This window comes from Labrus mixtus, chromosome 17, assembly GCF_963584025.1.
Source record: "Labrus mixtus chromosome 17, fLabMix1.1, whole genome shotgun sequence".
In the NCBI taxonomy this organism is placed as follows: Eukaryota; Metazoa; Chordata; class Actinopteri; order Labriformes; family Labridae; genus Labrus; species Labrus mixtus.
Window position 1 is genome coordinate 6,016,569 of NC_083628.1, and position 21,206 is coordinate 6,037,774.

The 21,206-nt window shown below is 40.1% G+C and overlaps 1 protein-coding gene across 4 annotated transcripts; it reads left to right on the top strand.

The window, feature by feature from the left end:
- The first annotated feature begins 1,100 nt into the window (after positions 1 to 1,100).
- golga2 (golgin A2) lies at positions 1,101 to 20,873 on the top strand. 4 transcript variants are annotated; one of them, XM_061062097.1, is made up of 28 exons: positions 1,101 to 1,231; positions 3,114 to 3,266; positions 5,393 to 5,461; positions 6,450 to 6,602; positions 6,785 to 6,831; positions 7,304 to 7,367; positions 8,078 to 8,137; positions 8,560 to 8,640; positions 9,170 to 9,208; positions 9,305 to 9,367; positions 9,610 to 9,703; positions 9,844 to 9,950; positions 10,203 to 10,261; positions 10,478 to 10,619; positions 10,813 to 10,902; positions 11,383 to 11,490; positions 11,581 to 11,668; positions 12,006 to 12,148; positions 12,337 to 12,555; positions 12,884 to 12,997; positions 14,001 to 14,225; positions 14,486 to 14,585; positions 14,759 to 14,850; positions 14,986 to 15,214; positions 15,353 to 15,514; positions 15,641 to 15,747; positions 15,869 to 16,061; positions 17,577 to 20,873. In XM_061062097.1, exons 1-28 carry the CDS (start codon positions 1,184 to 1,186, stop codon positions 17,843 to 17,845), a joined length of 3,318 nt encoding a protein of 1,105 aa, XP_060918080.1. In that variant the 5' UTR covers positions 1,101 to 1,183; the 3' UTR covers positions 17,846 to 20,873. The 4 variants fall into 4 exon arrangements, with proteins under 4 accessions (XP_060918080.1, XP_060918082.1, XP_060918081.1 ...); XM_061062099.1 differs by lacking the exon at positions 6,450 to 6,602; XM_061062098.1 differs by lacking the exon at positions 5,393 to 5,461.
- The last annotated feature ends 333 nt before the right edge of the window (positions 20,874 to 21,206 follow it).

Here is a 21,206-nt window from a genome sequence, read left to right on the forward strand (position 1 = left end):
TTTGTATTAAGGTTGTTAAATTTTGTTAAATTTACAAATGATCCCTGCACTCATGTTCACGTCATTTGGCTGTCTACTCGCCGTTATATTGTATAGTTTCTGCTTATAATATGTCTACACTCATCCACTTTAACTTATGTCAATACTGTCCATTTACTACTCTGTTTTTGTACATTTACATTTAATCTTTCATATTTAATTTACAACCATTTACAACTCTGTTTTTGCACATTTACATTTAATCTTCATATTTAATTTACTACCATTTATGACTCTGTTTTTGCACATTTACATTTAATCTTCATATTTAATTTACTACCATTTATGACTCTGTTTTTGCACATTTACATTTAATATTCATATTTAATTTACTACCATTTACGACTCTGTTTTTGCACATTTACATTCAATCTTCCATATTTAATCTTCCTATTTAAGACTAGTAATGCTTAGTTAAATCCTGGTTGTATATATTCACATTCTTAGTTTTGATATCTTTAGTGCTTATTTACTTTGTATTTAATATTATATTATGTTTAGATTTGCTAACATTGTGTTTTTTACTCATATTGTGTGTTGGATAACCTGCTGCTGTAACGCCACAATTTCCCAGTTTGGGATCAATAAAGTAATTCTATTCTATTCTATTCTATATAAGGTAGAGTCAAGTCATAGGGGGGTTAAGTTCTGTCGAAATCAAGATTAAAGATTAAAATGGCACCTGAATTAAAATTCAAGAATCAAATTAGCTAAAATGAAACAGTGAGTACATAAAAAACATGAAATATAGACGAAGAGTAGCCTAACTAATATGGAGGACGAGACCTGACAAAAGTATAAATAAATAAATGTGGAAATAAATACATGTAGAAATAAATAAATGTGGAAATAAATAAATGTAGAAATAAATTTAAGACATTTAATTATTTATGTCCCATTTATTTACCAGTTTTTATTTATTTATTCACGCATTTAATTATTTATTTATTCATTCATTCATTCTTTTATTTATTTATTTATTCATTCTTTTATTTATTTATTCCAGTATTTATTTATACATTTATTTATAAATATATATATATATATATATATATATAGGGCCGAGACTTCGCCCTCTACCGGCACGGACACCGACAGACGGCAAACTGATGACGTGGTTCGGTCCGTCGACCAGAGCAGCAGTATGGCCGACCAGAGCAGGCAAATTAAACTCGCTGCAGCTAAGAAAAAGGTAAAGTATTTTATAACTTGCCTGGCTTAAAATCATCGGAAGGACGGGTCCTTTCTACCCTATGAGAGTTTGTGTTGCATTGGGTTTCCCTTTCGTTTATTATAATGTCTTCGCGGAGCAGGGGTGTTGTCATTACACGTAGCCCGACCTCTGCGCTTTCGCTTGTGCCGTCTCTCATGCTCCTCTGGCGGCTTAAATGCGCAGGATACACCGGTGCTTCTTCTCGGCCTGTATTGATAGCATTAACTTTCCCAGATTATGTGGACTATTTTTTAGTTAATTAAAGCAATTTCAGCATCCCACGCTGTTTACTAAGTCAGTGTTTAACTTCGCTTTTCCTCTTTGCCCTGTTGTTTTTCGGTAACGTTAAATATGGTGTTAGCAGACCTTGATGTGCTAACTGATGCAAGTTGAGGTTAGCAACCTGGCTAACTAATGAATAGTTGGCTGTGTGTGGATGTAAGGAATGTCATACAGCACTCGTCAGCTTTCTTCCTCATCTGTAGGACGTCTCTATTATCTTTGAAAACAATGCCAGCAAACAGATGTTTTAAAATAACCCTGAAGTAGCATTGTAGCACAGTTAGCTTGAGAGAATGACGGGGACTTGTTTTGACAGCTGACACCCCTCTGTCCTGTCCTGCTGTGGGCTTCGGCTAGGTGGGATGTTAGGCAGAAAGATGGCCTTATCAGCTGTGAGATGTTAGCTTAAAGGAAGTGACTCGTCAGCGTTCCTTGCTATCCTACATTGGCCATGCTTACTACATTTTAGATGCAATTCATCCTTAATGTTTTAGAAATTGGAGATCCGGCAGTTCCCATTTGGATTCCCCTGGTCCCATACGGCAGCTGTCCCGGGCCAAATGCCAAAACAAACGCATTACCTACGCACAGATGATCATAGTTTGCCACAAGATATCAACTTCCTCTTGTTTGGTTTAAACCAGGGTTGGGCAACTGGCGGCCCGGGGGCCACATGCGCCCCCCCATCAAGATTTTTAAAATTAAGATTTTACTTCTTATTGATCCCCACAAGGGGAAATTTCAGTTTTTACACTCTGTAAGTCATGAACACACACATGCAGAAACAGGATCCTAAGGACATGCACTAATGGAGAGAAGCCAGAGTGACGGAGCTGCCCACAGCGAGCACTCCTGAGCTGATGGTGGGGAGGGGGTTTGGTGCCTCGCTCAAGGGCACCTCAGCAGTGCTCAGGAGGTGATCTGGCACCTCTCCAGCTACCAGACCAACTTCCATATTTGGTCCGCACCGGGACTTGAGCCTGCGACCCTCTGGTTCCCAACCCAAGTCTCTACAGACTGAGCTATTGCCAACCCTCAAAGTGGCCCCTCAGGTCCATTTTTACGCATCAATTAATTGGAAAACATGACAAAATCCGCCCATGAAATCATGAAAACCAGAAATATGTCCTTAATAATATTTGATCACTGGTATATTTTGAGACATAATCGACTTTAATCGTTTTTGTATCCTACAGTTTGGACCTCTGGCGGTGAGAATTAAACGAAAATGTGGCCCTTGCTGTGGCCAAAGTTGCCCATCCCTGGTTTAAACAGTCAGCCATTGAGCAGACAAGCTTAAGTTACAGACAATAACAAGTTGCCAGAAGTTACATGCAGTACCGGTATATATTCAGTCAACATTTAAAACTTAATCTTTTGTGGAGCTGGTCTATTGTCAGAGAAAAGAGGCAATTCATCTCTGCTTCATCTCACATCTGAATTTACAACTCTTAGTTCCACTCTTAAGTGATTAAGATATATTGAGTCTAACTTCTTCTAAATTATAGATCTGTCTGATACAAAGTGCTTTCTGTACTTCTTATGCATGTATTGTTCCCTTATTTTATGTGCTGCTCAGCTGAAGGAGTTTCAGCAGAAGAGCTCCCCTGCAAGTGTGGGAGGAGACAAGGGTGGAGGAGGTGGAGGAGGTGCAGGGGCCAAGAAGAAGAGGAAAGGGAAAGGACCGAATCAACACGATGCAGCTTCAACAGACAGAAACTCTCCAGTTAATGTAAGTCACTCCCATTTGCTCCATATATTTTGCCTGCGTGTCATCCTTCTCTTATTTGTCAAATAACAACCTCTATTTGTGCCTTGTGATTTCTCAGACCTAATGTGACCCCTTAAAATATATTTTTATATCCTGAAAAGTTTACATTGCTGATGTATTTTACTGACGAATTGCTATCAAATTTAGCAAACGCCTCATCCTTTGAAATCCAAAGGTGAAACAGTGCAGCAGCAGCAGCATTGACACCTCCTGAGCTGGTGTCATGGTGAAAATAATGTTCATCAATGGGGGAAAAAGTTGCAGATATTTTTTTTGCACCTAGCTATATATTGAACATTGTAGTGGCCAAGGGCAACAACAGCAGCAACACTTTATTTTAATTGTTAAAAAGCTTTAAGAATTTTAGTCACACACAAATAATAATAATAATTTATTGATCCCGTGAGGGGAAATTCGTTTTTACACTCTGTCTAGTTAACATGCTACACAAACATAGGCTGAAATACACACATTGCACATACAGGATCCTATGGACATGCACTAATGGAGAGGTCTCAGAGTGAGGGGGCTGCCCACAGCGGGCCTTGCTCAAGGGCACCTCGGCAGTGCTCAGGAGGTGGACTGGCACCTCTCCAGCTACCAGACCAATTTCCGGACTTGGTCCGTGCCGGGACTTGAACCGGTGACCCTCCGATTCCCAACCCAAGTCCCTACAGACTGAGCTACTGCCACCCAAATAATAGCTTCATAAGCGATTCAGGTCTGCTCCATCAGTCCTGCAAACACTGAATTTTAGGTTTTATTCTTAACACGTTTGTCATGATAAGTAACATGTTTTTAAATTATTGTTGTAACCTGAGCTTTAATTTAGCTTACTGGTGAGACCACATCACCCTTATTTTATGGTGTGCATTTTTTATATAGTATATATCGAAGAAGAAAAATGAAATGCCTCATATTGCAAGTGTTCATTCGCAGCGGTCTTCTTTCTCCATCATATCTCTATTAATAGCCACTTGTCTGGCTCTGATTGAAGGGACAACATGTAGAAATATTCACAGGAAACAGATTCTCACCAGGCTGTCATTTTTACATCTGATTCATAATAAATAATAATAATAGAAGTGGTGAATCACTCTCAGATGCTTGATCATGTCCAAAATTAACAAGTTTGAGACCTAAACATTTATTTTAAAGCCTAATGACACTTAAATATGCTTGTTTGTCGTTCCTTACTACTATAACATTTTAACGTAAAACACTGTGTCCTACTGGTCTGTTTTAAAGCTCTTGTAAGCAATTAGAGTGACAGTGGGGACACACAGTTGGACATGTGACTTTTGTTCACAGTTTCATACACAGGGCCTGACTCTCAGATCAGTTTTCCACACACAGTGTTGGTCAGTAATTTTTCTAAGCCTGATAGGAATCTGAGCTCGTCACAGGTGGAGAACGTGCTGCCATATCTCTTTGTTTGTTCTGAAAAACTTTTTACCTAAAGATTTTGGTTTGCCAAGAAGTCTTGGTCAAATTGTTTAATCTGAAATGGGACTATTAGTGAGATGCGGATCAGTTTAAGGGTTTAAAGCAGATGAGACATTTTGCAATAATTGCCACACAGGGTGATATTTCATGTGATAAAGATTCATATTCTGCCCGTTTGTTACCCAAACAGTGTTCTATAGCCTTTAATAAAGTTTGTTTCTATTGGCTTAACATGGGAGGGTGAGTTAAGACTTATTGACTTATCACATGGTATTCGAGCGAGGAGAAATGTGAGCTAGGTGAATTTACTAGTTTGAGGTGCTGATTGTTGACGAAGCTTAAGCAGCTTGGGATTTGTAATCAGAGATTCTCCGGCACCACTTAGAAAGATGTAGTTGTGCCCCAGTTCTGTTGATTCTGACAGGGTTATAATAGTTAAACTTACTTCAGTCATTAGTGGACTGAGCATACTGGTCTATTTTTCTCCTCATTACACACCCTGCTCACACCTCTTCCTTCTTGTCCTGAAGCTGCTGCTTCTCTGTGCCTGTTTATACTTAAACTTCTCCATCACTGTCTAAATTGTTCTCTCCCCTTTCACACCTCTTTTGTCCTCCACCCTTGTTTCTTCTTCCCTGTAGTTTGACCGTATTTTGAAAGCATTTACTCAAAGCAACGGAGTAGTCCTCCCTCCTTATGGCAACAGTCAGGTGAGCCTCTGTCTCTCTCTGTCTCTCTTTCCTGCCTGTTTTTCCGTTTCTGCATTCCTCAGCTGTAGATAGCTGCTCCTCATGTGGTATTTAATGTTTCACTTTGCTTTCTCGTTCGGAAATCCTCCTTAAGTCAAGTGTGCATTTTTCTTTTCGTCACATGGGGCAGAAAGCATTGAGCGCAAATTCTTAAATTAGTGTTGTGCTTTTCTAAATCATCAGTAAGAGTAACACAAATGGAGGTTGCACAGTTATTTCTCTGAGTTCATCCAAGTGTTGTCTGTTCATTATCATTTTTTGAAGTTCAGTTTTGCTGCGCAGGTTGTTCACATTGAGCTGCATGTGTCTCAGCTGTGGCATGGCTGTGATATATATAAGCCTTGGTGCATCATGCATGCATGGATCGTGGAAACAAGAAATATATGTTTGTGTCAACCTTTCGTTGTTCTGTGTCTTCTTTGCTTGCACTCTTAAACGTGTAAATATTCAATTGAAGGTCATTACAGATGTCTGGCACACATTAGCTCTAAAGTCAGTTATATTAATCGTTCAAATACATGTTGGCATTTACACATCACAGTCTTCAGTTCTTTCAGTTCTTTCAATCTGCAAGTGTTGCAGAAAGCCCTTTGGGTATCCGGATCAGGGAAACCCCTTTCCTGCCTCAGCTCTCACCTCAAGTTACAGAGCTTGCATTCAGAAATAAACCTAAATCTTTCAATTTTATTTTAATATTACCTTTGCTTAGACATTGCACTATCATGTCCATTGCAGATATCACCATGTGGATGTGTAAATTAATGATATCATTGAGGTGACTGCATCATATCATCAATCTAATTCATTACAGTTATCACTTTTTCATGCTCATGAGCTCTAACTGTATGTAGTTCCCTACATCATTTTGGTCTGCTCTCAGTCATCATAACTGCTCCTATTCTTGGCATTAAACCAGTGTGTGCGTTTCTTTGTGTATGTGTCACCTCAGGCGTTTGCTGACATGGAGGTCATGGGCTCCTCAGATCCACAGCTACTGGAGGACCCATCGGCCGAGCCTGATCGTGTCTCACCTGTATCTAACACTGCTAGCCCTAACACTGCTACTAACTCTGAGTCTGCCGGTCACAACTCTGACCTGCAGGTGTGTGTCTCTCTTTATACGTTAGTTTCCAGGATCAGTTTTTATATTCCTGTTTGTGTGTAATGTGATGTGTGCAAATGTGCATTGTCATCACCCAAGTATTTTTTTTCTAAAACATTCAGACTATTTTTTTCTTTTTCTCACTGTCTCTTCCCCTTTTTGGCTGCACTCTCTTTCTGCAGGACTATCCTGATACCAATGGCAATGAGAGTTTAACAGAAGAAAACAGGTAGGTCACTCGATTTCTCACTTCTTGTGTCTTAATGAAAACATAAAACACAGAAACACACAAAACGCGTATTTATGTATGTGGATACATATACATATAGTTCTTTAAGGGAAAAAATAGTTTTTGGACTATTGAGCACAGGTTTTATGTATGAATGAATGTATTTTGGTGTATTTTGGTGTTTTGTTACTGCGTCAAAGCACTGTGAAGTCCCACTGTGACAATAAAGTTCATCTTCATCTGCTTCCATGATAGTTTGCGTTTAAGCATCATATGTTTAGACTGTCAAGATTCTTAAATTATTTGAACCACAATTACCATAACAGAACTACAATTATAATATAATAGGTACAAAAAGGAATTCTAATGTTCCTTCCATATATCCTTCTAATTTAGCCACTGAAAACCAACCGAACAAAGGAAATGACAAAGTGAATGTTTAAGATAGATAATTTATGTGTGTTTTCTACAGACCATTGTCTTCCACTGAGAGCCTGCGACAGCTCTCCCAGCAGCTGAACGGCCTGGTCTCTGAGGTACGACTTAAAAACCTCTGCTGTCATAATGTCCCTCTCTCTCTCACACACACTTCTGTGACAAACAGTGTAATGCTTTTTACAATAACACAGCACCACTGATGTGCACTGAGGGTGTGCTGCATCTATTCTTGGCAGGAATGCACTGGAAGCATTTTCAAATTTGCCAGTTGTTCCCAATGGCCTTAAGTATGCTGGCAGCATCAACTGGTACACTGAACCAGCCTGATGTACTTCATATACTCTGGACTTGGTTTACACAGTCAACAACAAATGAGAGAGAGAGATATATTGTCTTTTAAGATTCTAAGATTAATAAGACATGTATCCTAATGGTGATTGTATACAGACATGTGATATGTATTCTGTTTTACTCTTGAAGAGTTATTTTAAGGTTATTTTTTGCCCTACAGTATTTGCTTGAGAATTGCAGGTGTAACAACTGCTGACTAAACAGAATGCTCATCTGCTATGAATCCAACACATTTCAGATTTAAGCTCATGAAGAATGATCATTTTTGATTATAACACATTTATACATTTTCTTTTTCACGTCTACAGATACATGGTTAAAGGTAAAAAAAAAGTTTTGTTGAGAACGTACAGCGGCCCATAACCTCTGAACTTGACGTGAACCACTTGATTTCTATGTTAAAAGTGCATCAACTATTAGTTTGATTTAAGCTAAAAGTTTGTGCTTGTCATTTCAGACATCTTCTGCATATGTGAACGGAGATGGTGCACCTTTGGTTAGTGAAAGAGAACTTGAGGTAAGATGGAAATCTAACATGACGTTTTAGTTTTTAAATACGAGATCAGGGTCGGAAGTAGTTCCATAGCATGTTTACACCAGGGGAATTACAGTTTAAAGGTAGCCATGACATATGTGGCTCTGCAGAGTGACAGTTAACACCTAGGGAGATTATAATGGAGACTCCAGTACATTTCAACTGGTCTCATTAACCAGTTAAACAAATATATTTATATTTTCATCATTCTCCTCTCATGTTTGAAACACATTATTTTGCCACTTTTGAAGGTGCTATGCTATTGTTTACCTCCATGTTAATAATACACACTTTTTCCACTCCTCCCATGTATTCCTTGTTTGACTTTTTCCACTGCACTTTATCACTCTCTTCTTTTTTATTTTTTATTTGTTCTTTCCCGGATGCATGTGTGCACGTGATAGAGTCAGAACCAGGAGCTGGCAGCCGCCCTGGAGTCCAGCAACCTAACAAACTCTCAGCTCAATACCAAGCTAGACCAGCTGGTAAGAAGCTGTGTTTGTATGCTTAATTGTGTGTGTGTGTGTGTTTGAAGTAGCCCTATTTTCTGCCATCCCACAAGTATCACATCAGTGCATGATCTGTCTGCATTCTCATGTGATCTCGAGTGACGATTAATTGAGTTAAAGTCATGCATGTTTGTCATGTCATTTATCTTTCACTTAGTTTGACTAAAATATTTTAATTTAAGCATGACACCTGCATAAGGTAATAATGTGTTTGCACACTTTAGAGCTATCATAAGGAGATGATAGCTGCCTCATTTTAAAGATCTTTCATGCAATTAAGATAACTAACCGCATAAACTCATTCTTTGTGACATACAAGATTACAAAGCAGGTTGATTAATCCAGTGTTTTGGGCTATCCCTGTCCTGTCTGGTATGCAGATGAGTCCTTTGTACCACATGTTAGGTCATGTTTTAGAACATGGTTAGAATTATGGAAACACTGCTGGGATGATGAAAGAAGTGTCGATCTTGTGCTTAACTTTACAATATATCCTCTCTGCCAGGTTCAGCACTCTCAGGGGCTTTCAGATCAGCTTCAAAAGGTAAACTGTGGGTTCATTATTGTCTCTTTTTTTCCCCAGTCTACTGAGTTTATCCCTACTGGTCATTCATAAACATTTGAATTTTTCTTCCCACAGGAGAGAAAGGAGTTTGAACAGAAATTTTCGAAGGAACAGGGAGCCATGCGGGAGCAATTACAGGTAACCTATCTTACATAAAACATCTAAAAAAAAACTTTAAGAAATGTGTCAATAAAAATGTTCTTAAGAATGCGTCATTGCAGAGTAAAAGTGGTTAAAAAAAAAACCTTGTACTGCCATATAATGTGTCAATATATAATGTCAGAGATCATGCTGTCACCTTCCTTCCTTGCTTTAATAAAGAACATGATGTTATTTTGACTCATTAAAAGCTGTACTTACTGTTAATCTGTCCTTTCAAGGTTCACATCCAGACCATCGGCATACTGGTATCAGAGAAGTCAGAGCTCCAAACAGCACTACAATACACACAACAGGCTGCACGGCAAAAATCAGGTGTGCATGTGTGTTCTACAATACCACACACATCCATTTGAAAGACATTTTTTCCTCCTGGCTCGGTCCTCACCCTTACAGTGGTTAATAGTTGTGTGTGTCTGTGTCTCTTTGTGTTTGTGTGCATGGTGTGTTTGTAGGGGAGGCAGAGGAATTGAATAACCGTCTGCAGGCAACAAAGCAGAGAGTGTCAGAGCTGGAGAGAACTCTTTCCTCCGTATCAACACAGCAGAAGCAGTTTGAAAAGGTAACGGACATTGCAGTTATCCCTCCCTCTGTGAAACAGAACTCACTTAGGAAGGAGTAATGCTGAATGCAGTTTATAACATGTATGACAACCTTGCTAAATTTGATGTGCATTAATGTTTGTACATATAGAAAGTCAAACACAAAAGCATATATCGTCATTCTTCACTTGACTTGATTTATATAACTTATTAAATGGTTCAGTCATGGTTCCAATTTTTAGGTGTAACATTTCTTTTTTTTCCTCCCTCAGCACAACAAAGAATTTGAAAAGGAGAGAGACAGTCTGAGGCTAGAGGTGTTTAGACTAAGGTAAGTCACTTTAACTTAGCATACACAAGTAGATGTTTTTTATAACATTTCCACAGCAGAAGTCTCTGACATTGCTTTGACATCACCGATTGGTATTTAGAATATATTGTATTGTATGCAGTGCAGTTGATGGCATGAGCAAGTCTTTTAAGTCCAGCTTAATTCTGTTCAATTAGAAATGATGAACAGTCTCTTTGTATTTTTGTCTGTTTGCAGCAATTTGAGTGAGGAGTCAAAGCAGCAGAGCTCCGAGCTTTCAGAGCAGTTAAAGCTGAGGTCTGAGGAGAACGTAGCGATGAGGCTGGAGCTTGAAGAGCTTCAAAAGAGGCTCGAAATGGCTGACCTCATGTTGCAACAGGTGCGTAAGGACACTCACCTTAATCTTATCAATAATTGGCAGTGGTGGATCAGCTTAACAGCCAATCTATGAGGAAAGCCACTGCATTGGATTCGTTTCAACCCAGAGCCCCGAGTCTTTTCAAACAATGCAAGCATGTTCATGTATTAATCACATTTCATTCTAATGTTTGTCCTTTTTATTATCTTTCCAGTGCACCAATCAGTCAGATCCCTCCAGTGCCAGCCAGCAGGTCCAGTTACTTGCGGAAGAGAAGCAGCAGCTAGAGGCACACAATCACCAGGTCTGTTTTAATTTGGCACATAATATTTATTATTTTTTCCTGCAGCTTTACAGTATTCTCAGGTTTAAACAGATATGATACAGTTCAATACTATTTACTACCACATACAATCCACATATAAACAGAGGCACATAACAATGAAAAACACAAACGCAAAGCCAATATTACACATGATCTGTACATGATGGTATTGCAAAACATATACAGCCATAAGAGACATGGAAATTAATTTGACAGATGATGCAGACCCACCATCGTCCATTTTTTAGACCACCATTTATTCTAAAGAATGTATAATGCATGAGTCTGAGGTACTGTCCCATTTAGCTTTGAATCAGATAAATTAGGAGATGTCATCTACCCATCATACTTTTCATTTCCATCTTTCCACCTTTGATCATTTGATATGCAAAGATAGGAGAAGACTCATGTAAATCTCTAATGACCAGAAACCTTGCCTCTAATGTTTTTATGTTGTAGCTGATGGAGTCGATAGCTCAGCTGCAGACGGAGAGGGATGTCTATGCCGGGCAGATCCAGGAGGAGGGCCGAATTTGGAAGGACAAAACCGAACAGCTGCTAACACAGGTACATAATAGAATTACATTAACATATAACGTATACACACAGCTTCAATACAATTAATAATGGATCTGTATAATTTGTGTGTGTGTGCAGGTGTCTCTGGTTGCAGAGGAGAGGGACAGAAATATCAGCAGAGTCCAAGAACTGGAGGCCAGCATCACAGAGCTTAAACATGCTACAGGTAAGAGGTTTAGATTGCTTTAATCGAGTGCAACCTCTTTTAATGGCTTTGTTGCGGCTCATTCCACCTTTTGTAAATAAGCCTGACCATAGGAGGGTGCACATACTTGGCTTGTCATGTGTCCTGGCAATAAACACAATCTTAAGGTGATTCTTGGACCAAGTAAAGAATCCTGCTGCACATTGACTGATATGCTGAATATTGTTTTAATATCTGACCAAATGAAATCCTTTAAAGGCTGTCAGGCACTCACTGTGCTTGAGTCTTTTTTTCCTCCATAGTAAATCCTCATTGTCAGAACATTTGGAAATGTATCATCCTTCTGCTTCTTCTCCAGCGTTGTTGTCCCAGGAGAGACACTCTCAGAAAGAAGCAGCGCCTCAGTCCTCAGGGCCATCAGAGAGTGAAGTGGCTCTGCAGGAGGCCCTCAGTACTCTACAACAGGAGAAAGACGCTTTAAGTGCACAGTTCCAGGCACAGGTATACATGCTTGATCACTCATTATAAACTTAGTGTTACCTTGAATTGTAACAAATAGCTGAATGGTCATTATCCCTTGTGATTTAAAAGTAACACCAATTAATCAAAAGACAGTTGTTCAAAGACCGCTGGTTCCCTCTGGTTTGTAGCTTCTATAACCAGCCTCTGTGATGTGATGTTTCCTGCAGCTTCGAGATAACCAGCAGCTGAGCCGGCTGTGTGCAGAGCAGGAGACGCGTCTCGGGGAGATGGAGCGGCAGGTGGAGAGCCAGGTCCAGGAGTCGGATGACCGCCGGCGCATGTTAGAGGACGTTCAGTCAGACAAGGCTACGATTAGCCGTGCCCTCACCCAGAACCGCACTCTGAAGGACCAGCTGGCTGAGCTACAGAACGGCTTCGTCAAACTGGTAAGGATGAAAATCTAGCTCTCAATCTGTTCTTTTATTTAATGACACATTTATAAAGAAACGTCATTTATATTTCTGTTGTATGTTGATATAATTTACAAGGATTATATCTGTATTTTACTCTGTGTGCATCCTGCTACTCTTCATCAGATGCATTTATTTGCTCTTTTTAATTTCCATTTATTTTTTCTTATTTTACTAAGTTTTTCAATTATGTGTCTGTAAGAATAAGTTGACCGAGTTTCCACAAATTAGGAAAGTACAGTCATAAGAAGTGTAACCTCAAGGGCAGGGAGACTAAATGCCTGTTAATTTTTCATCGCTACAGACCAATGAGAACATGGAGCTGACCACCGCCATCCAGTCAGAGCAACATGTGAAAAAAGAGCTCGCTCGCAGGATGGGTGAACTGCAAGAAAATCTACACAACATCAAGGAACAGGTACGGTCTCATACTCTCTCTTGACAAGCACAATTAGAGATCTGCTGATAGATTTAAAAGTTATGGAATCTGTTGTTTGTTCACTATGATATGTTGAGTCCTAGAGCAATGAATTATACCGTATTGTTCCAAATTTAGGACAGAGATTTTATCCTTGAAACACATCTGAAATGCCAATATGTGTTCACAATAATAGACTGAGCCACTTACAGGTATAGAGAGTGTTCTGCTCATGGCTAAGGCCAGCCATCACTCACAATTAGAGTAACAGGGGTGAGACGCAGTGAAAGTCCAGAACAAAGTGGTGCAAAAGTAGGTCAAGTCAACCGACAACTGATGTGGGGATATGATGCCAATTTTTCAGATAATGGTTTTCAATGCAGCAGACTCATTAAATATCTGTCAAGCAGCCAAGAAATATGATGTCACAGAGCGTAACGTCTTGGTCTTTTTGGGCACACAATCTCTGTCTTAAACGCGCTAACAGTCAGAAGAATTCTTACTGTGGTCCGTAAAGAGATTAACAGGAGTGAATATGTTACTGAAAAACGGGACAAAGGTACATGCCTTTTCAGTGCTATGTGATTATTTTCAAGAAAAGAACATGCATACCCCCTGGATTGGACAGGTAACACTGACCAAACATCTGTATTATTTGAAATGGCAACATTTGTCACAGAGCGCAAGAAGGGTGAGAAATCAGTCATTGTTAAGTCTGTTCAAAATGACTGAATAATTAATTTATTGAATAGAAATGTGATAATTAAATTCTCAAGATATTGGAAAGAGCATTTTATCTAAAAGGTCCAATCCTGCACGACCCCGAGTGGGAAAAGCCGTATGAAAAAGCGATAACGGATGGATGGATTTTTTTTCTTTATAAACACAGGTTTTGGTCTTCACAAAGTCTTTTTCCAAAAATACGACTTAGAAAGGGGAATGGGCGTCTTATGTCCAGGGTTTGTCTTCTCATTTGTATTAATCCTCCTCTCTGTTTCTTCAGCTGGAACTGAAATCTAAGGAGGCTCAGGGTCTGCTGGAGCAGAGAGACCAGGTAGCAGCCCACCTTCAGCAGTACTGTGCGGGCTACCAGACCCTGGCCTCTGAGCGGGAACAGCTCAACCATCATTATCTGCAGCAGGTCCAGCTCATGGACCGGCTGCAGCACGATGAAAGTCACGGCCGCGTGCAACTGGAGATCAGCCACAATCAGCTGAAACAAGCACAGGTGTGTACAAGACCACGGATTGATGAATGATACTCTAATACTTCAATCAGGTCAGTTGTGATGGTTTAAAGGAAGGCAGTTAACATCATGCACTTACATTCTTCAAGACCTCTGTTAAGGGTCTGGAGTCAGTCCATTAAACAGTATGTTAGTATTTAGCTGTGTTTTCTGTCACTTCACCTTCCTTATCCCAGGAGCACCATCAAACACTCAAAGTATTTGTTAAAGCGTGTTTTGAACGACTCTGTCTCCCCCTACAGGAGCATTTAGAGCTGTTGGTCAGAGACAATGAGCAGCTGAAGGCTGAGGTGAATGAGCTGCTCAACAGTTCAGGTCTTAGCCCGTCACCCAGAGACCAAGGTACTTTTTTTTTTTTTCCCTTGTTTTTCTGTAATTGTCAGAGCTTCTCCATGTTACATTTCAATGGGTTCCGCCCTCCCTTTAAAATTAAGTGCCAAAAAAAAAGACAATCGCTTGAGAAAATGGGAAAGTGATTCTGTGAAAGACTGATCATTTTTGGATTTGTCACTTAGGCGATGGAGTGGAAAGCCAGTCCCTACAAGAGAGCCCAAAGAAGTCTTCCTCCATAGTTATCCCAGAAGACTTTGAGAGCCAGAAGGAGATGGTGAGAAGAGTGATAGATAATCTTCCACAACTTGTTCTTGCGCTAATATGCAAGGGACTTTTTCCATTGTCTTTATTTCAAATTTAAGGTTTGGCAATACCCTCAATTGTTTTTTTTTGGTTTGCTTCTCTACAGGAGGAGTTCATAAGAGGAGCTTTGGCTGAGCTGGAGGCGGACAGGGACGAGGCCAGGAGGCAACTGGAGGAAGAGCACCGACTCCACATGGCAGCGCGTCACCAGGCCACTGTGGCCCTCAGTCTCCAGCACCAACACCAGACCCACGAACCTGCTCATGACCATCATCACGAGCACGACCACACTCAGGACCAGCACAGTCACTGTGAACACAGCCATGAACATTCAGGTGAGGATGACTAAATCGTTTGTTTTGTTGGACAAATAATGTGCCAAGACTGCATCTCATAATACTTTTAAATGTTTTCTGGTAATCTGTTGTATAAATCATATAAACCAAATGTATACGTTGCCGTCCTTTTCACAGATGGAGGTGTACCTGTGGAAGTTCATCAGGCCCTGCAAGCCGCGATGGAGAAGCTTCAGCGACGCTTCACCTCCCTAATGCAAGAGAAAGCTGACCTGAAGGAGAGGGTGGAGGAGCTGGAGCACCGCTGCATCCAGCTGTCTGGAGAGACTGACACTATAGGTGAGGCACCAGGCTCTTTTTTTGTTGTTGTTAAAAACACATTTTTTTCATAAAATATCATAAAGACAGAAAAGCGCTTCTCCACCTAAATAATTTCTTCTACTCTGTTGTCGCTTTGCATTCTAGGAGAGTATATTGCCCTGTACCAGAGTCAGCGTGCCATCATGAAGCAGAAACACCAAGAGAAGGAACAGTACATCAGCATGCTGGCCCAGGACAAGGAGGAGATGAAGGTACTGCAAAGCAACCTTTTCTTTTAAAATAACAATAAAGCCTTATATGTTGTTCTTGATGCATGTTTATTTTCCTTCCTACTTCTCCGTCCTTTACTCCATTTTCTGTTCCGTCCATCAGGCGAAGCTGGCAGAGCTGCAGGACCTGGTGATGAGGCTGGTGGCTGAGAGGAACGACTGGTACAGCCGCTACACTGGAGCTGTGTCGGGCGCAGGAACAGTGAACCCTGACCTGCTACCTGTTGGGGAGGATCACACACACCCAGAGCATCAAGCACACACACACACAGAGTTTAATGCTGTCGATGGAGCAGGTAGGCACAGTTGCAATGCCCTTTATAGATCATTTACTAATGTAAAGAATTTAACACATATTGTTGTCGAATGATGGTCCACTTGTAGTTATGCTGGGTTTTTGCTGGGGAAATGTATGTGCCTTTTTTTTTATGTAAAAGCTATCATGGCTCAATGGTAAATCAAATCAGTCAAAAGCCGTTTTCACATATGCACTCCGGATAATATCTAGATATTTACAGGAGAACTTCTCCCAAGATTCTCCTGAACTAGCCGTTCACATATGCTCCTCACAGCGGGGGACTTTCCCTGTCAGAGGGGAGGGGGGGCGCGGGGGGATTTCCCGATGTAAGGCGTGGCGTAAATAAACAACGCGGAAGTAGCGGCCGAAGCAACAGAGTCCGCTACACAACGTTATAATGAAAATATTTGCCTTTATATCAATGCTATGTGTAATCCAATGGAATGACAACATCCACAAAAGAGTGGAGAACAACATACTGACGAACAGAAATCGTAGTGTTCGCGTGCAGACACTTTAGCCGGTCACTGTATATAAACGTCAGTCTCTTTTCATTGGCTGAAATTGAAATCTCCGGAGAATATCCTGCTGCATTCTCACATCAGCTCCTCCGGATTATCTGCATAAAAAATACTAGGGGTCTGGCCGGATAAACTCCGGGTAATATCGGAGTAAAAAATTCGGCTGTTGCGTTCACACATACAGCTCCTCCTGGAAATCGCCGGAGTTTTTCAGGAGATTGTGAAAAGGGTTAAAGTCACTCAAATAGCTTCATCCCAGTGACTTTTTTAGATAAAAGTCAGCAGTCAAAAGGTTGAAGTCCATGTAAATGTTCTATTGTTATTCGTATAATGAGTCTTAAAAGCACTCTGTAATGGAAAAATATCTGTTCTTGCTTATGCATTTAACACATATGAATTTCTGCTTACACAGTGGAATAGTGCTGAAGCGTAGGTGACACGTCTGGCTTGTACGACACCCTGTTCGCATAAACTGTCACCTTATCTCTTTGAACAGCACACAAACATAACTGTCACCTTATCTGAAATCTGAAAACATGTCATGAGTCAACCAGTGAGAGTGCCACACCTGTCATGAGTCAACCAATGAGAGTGCCACACCTGTCATGAGTCAACCAATGAGAGTGCCCTGCTTTGCGAAGTCTGGTATACCGTAAAATCCGGTGTATAAGACGCACTTTTAATACCCATTTTTTCATCTTAAAAGTTGGCTGCGTCTTATACACCGGTGCGACTTCTACACCGGATTTTACGGTAAATGTCTTGATGTAACCGCTCCCGAGCGCGATTCTGCTGTGCATTTGTGCTGATTGTCACTCCTGTATGAGTTTCCCCCTTTTTGCAAAAGAAACCCTTTATACTCAAGCAATTAAATACACAAAGACAAATCTTTAACTTGAGATCTTTATTTAATCACAGAAAAATCCACGACAGCTCTTTATTAATATTCAATAATAGAGACACACTGCTCCTCCTCTCTTTCTCTGCAGCAGAAGCCATGGAGGTCATCCCTCTGTCGGAGCCCGCCACCGGCGAGGAAGCCTCCTCAGCACACACGCTTTCCTCTGGATCAGCCCAGACTGACTCCAAGCCCATGGTGCCCAAAGAGGACGGCACAGCCCAGCAGATCATGCAGCTGCTCCAAGAGATCCAGAACCCCCAGAGGGCGCCAAGATCGCCCCCCTTCCTCGGAGAGAACCCATGCATCCCCTTCTTCTACCGGCCGGACGAACAGGACGAAGTCAGGATCCTGGTGGTGTGAGGTGTGTGTGGGTGTGTGCGACAGAAGCTTTATGCTCGCGTGTGAGAGAACCATATTGGATCTGAAGAAAATAAGACACAACCGTTCCTATCTTATTTATCACAGTCACAAACACTTAAAGAACTTTGACCACCTTCAGAAGTCGTCACAGGAATGTGAATCACTTTAACCCGATTGAATTGAAAAGCCCCCTCTCTGTTCTGTGTGTTGGCACTGGAGTGTGCATTCTTGGATAGAGAGTTTCCTGTTTTTTTTTTCTTCCTATAATGCTCTTTCCAGAGAAGTGATAATCAGTATTCCTTAAGGCAATCTGATTATTCTCCTTACCACAATTCTTTATTCCCATCCCCCTCTCGCCTCCCATCTTACACATAAGTGCAATAAAGGGGGCGTATATGCCAACCCCTCGCTGATAAAGTACTTAAACAGCTGTAAAAAAAAAAAATAAGCAGCCTATTGATGTGCACATTTAATGTAGTACAAATCTCAGTTTTAACACAATTCACTGTAGAAATGCCAAAAAAAAAATGAGCATCAAGATTGAATGTAATAACGTGTTTATTTACGTGTGGGGTTGTGTGAAATGTGAGGGAGGGAAAGGTGATGATGGGGAAACATTGAAAGAGTGGAAGAGGTGTAAAAGAAAGTCAGTAAAGAAAGTCAGTGCACACACTAGCATGCGCTGTTCTGTTTGAAAGTCGAGAGCTCGCTGGTCACATGATAGTATTCAGGAAGACGGAGGCAGGTGGGACGGATTGGTTTCTTTTCTTAAACCAACTTTTTTTGTCTCAGTTATCTTTTTCCTCTGGACACTGAAAGGAAGTCATGTTTGTAAAGTGCAAAGTGTTAATATATGTGAAACTTTTGTGTTGCCATGTCGTCACACATCCTGTCAGAGAATTCACCGCTGTTACAAAAAGGTGGTTTCTAAGTCATTGAGGGGGATAGATGCAATCTGAAGACCCCATGAACACTTTCTGATCTGGATCATCAAGGTGTTCTCTTGTTCACAGTATAATATGGATACATATTAGAGCTTTGAGTGTGAGCTTGGGGCTGCTTTACACATTATTGTTCCTTCAAATTGTACTTTATCTTTATGTCACTTGTGTTATCGATACCATGGCACAGGGACATGAGGAAGTTACTGGGAGTTTAGTGTTAAGATCTCTGTCTCTCTACTTCAATTCTTTTTTCTTCCTTCTAATATTTTCTGTGATCAGGACGTATTCGTTGGCCTTTTATCAAACTGGAGCTCCATCGTCTACTTCATGGGTTCTTTAAAGATTCCTATGAAGTCAACACTAAAAATAAAAGGCCGTTCTTTTCTGTTACGTTTTCTTGCATTTCCACATATCAAAGATGAATTAATGCACATCCTTTACAACTGGAATGTGTGAGCATGTATTTGATGTTTGATCCAAACAGCGACCCCCCCCCCCACTTCAGCCGAAGTTGCATCTGTTGTAAAAAATTTTTTTGTAGAGTTCTATCAGATTATATAAGTATGATTGCACTAAATCTGTACAAAGCTTCTCATTCTGACGGTTAGAGAGAGACGTTTTCTACCACAGAGCCTCTTCTTAACGTCTGTGGAGGAGAAGAGGAACCCTATGAAGCCCCTCTGTGAGGCGGAGGTTTCCAACCCGAAAGCAAGTGAATTGAAAGTGTGTTGGCTTGTGTGTTTGTGCAGTGTTGCACTTTGAGGATGGATGAGGAAGGTTTGTAAATATAAGTAGACTAAATGAGATTGCTTGCATTAAGAATTTGTAAAATGATTCCTGAAAGTGAGGGACCAATCCCAATTTGAGAAAATGAACAACTCTTTATCAGAACTGGAAAAACAAAACCAGTCATTGGTTCATATTTTATAAAACAAAAACATGTAACTTATTCTTCTCTGGGCATTAAATCAGCTAGAACTGATTCCCATTTAATATCTATTTCTCTTTCCACTAATTTCAGAGAGCTGCAATATCACAGCAATTCTTTTCACAATTTAAGATCAAATCATAGCACGAGTCTCTATGAGTTTAATATGCCATGATACACGAGTCTCATTGCTTTTTGCTACTTTTTGAGGGTATTTTTACCCTCTCATTTGGATGTCTTTTAAGATCTGTTGTATTTACTTAGAGGTAGAAGACACTTTATTTAATTGCACACATGACATTTGGTCACTTAAAAAGTGAGTAGTGAGCAGTACAGAAAGCATTAGTGCATTTGAGGCATATTATTCAAACCAAAATGTATTGAAGATTTATTGTGAAGGCCATACGGTCTGTAGCTGATGCTCTGCATCTGACCTTAACAACAGCGCTTTGGTGTAAGTGTTGTGTTGGCAGCCATTCTTCATTTAAAAATTCCTCTCCTCATAGCATTCTTACACTTTTTGGTTTCCTTTGTGTGCCACAAAAACTTACTTTTCCTTTGTTTTGTACTTGGGAGTGGGTATACCAAGAGATAAAAATTCATTAGAAAGATTATAGTGTTATTTCCGGGCTCGCAAATTAACAGACGTGGATAAAATGACTTCCCATTCTTTTTAATTCACTGTTGAAAATCTAATGTGTGATTCAAAGAAATAGCGACGTGAAATCATCTATTGTCTTTACTGTAAAGGAGGTGGTGTATATACTGTAACTGTGTAACATATTGTATATTCATTATGCCTGGTGGTGTGTGTGGGGGGGGGAAGCTGCTCTGCCATGTTTGCTGGCAGTGAGAAGTGTTTGTATGCCTGTTAGTTCAGAGTGGGGGCGTTGGCGGTTGGATGGTTGTGATTTATTACAAAGATTGACTAAGAAAAGCAAAGAGAAAATATTCTATTTATTTGGATAAGTTAGTATCTCGACTAATCAGTTTTAATGTATAATAGAAATTACTTTGGATGGAAATGAAGGATCTAAAAAAAAAAAAGACTGATTTGTTGAAGGGCTGCTTCTGACAGAAGCTTACTGATTTGTTTTTCTTCCTTGAGTAATATTTTCTCCCCTTCTCCTGAATAAAGCTGATTGAGCAACTTTAACACACTTTGTGTCTCGACTTCTTTTTGATGCATTTCCGCATGTAAAGAATTCATGAAGGAAAAACAACATTCATTTCATGCATAAACCATTATAAAATTGTGTTTAATTCTCCCTATTATCACAGCTTTAGGACAAGAAAGGGACGTTTACATTCAAAGCATTTACTATGAATGGATGCATAGCTGATAAGAGCTTTGCTCATAATTCACTGATATCATTAATTTGTCTAATCTTGAAAGAGAAATCTTTACGGAGCTGTTTACTGATTGTTTGGTCATCCATTTGTTTTGTACTTTAAAGTTCTGCTGGAAACTTAAATATATTTTAGACAC

Coding starts and splice junctions, on each gene's coding strand:
- golga2 (XM_061062097.1), top strand. CDS start 1,184: ATGGCCGACCAGAGCAGGCAAATTAAACTCGCTGCAGCTAAGAAAAAG. Junction 10,903..11,382: donor TAGAGGCACACAATCACCAG/GTCTGTTTTAAT, acceptor TTTATGTTGTAG/CTGATGGAGTCGATAGCTCA. Junction 16,062..17,576: donor TAATGCTGTCGATGGAGCAG/GTAGGCACAGTT, acceptor TCTCTGCAGCAG/AAGCCATGGAGGTCATCCCT.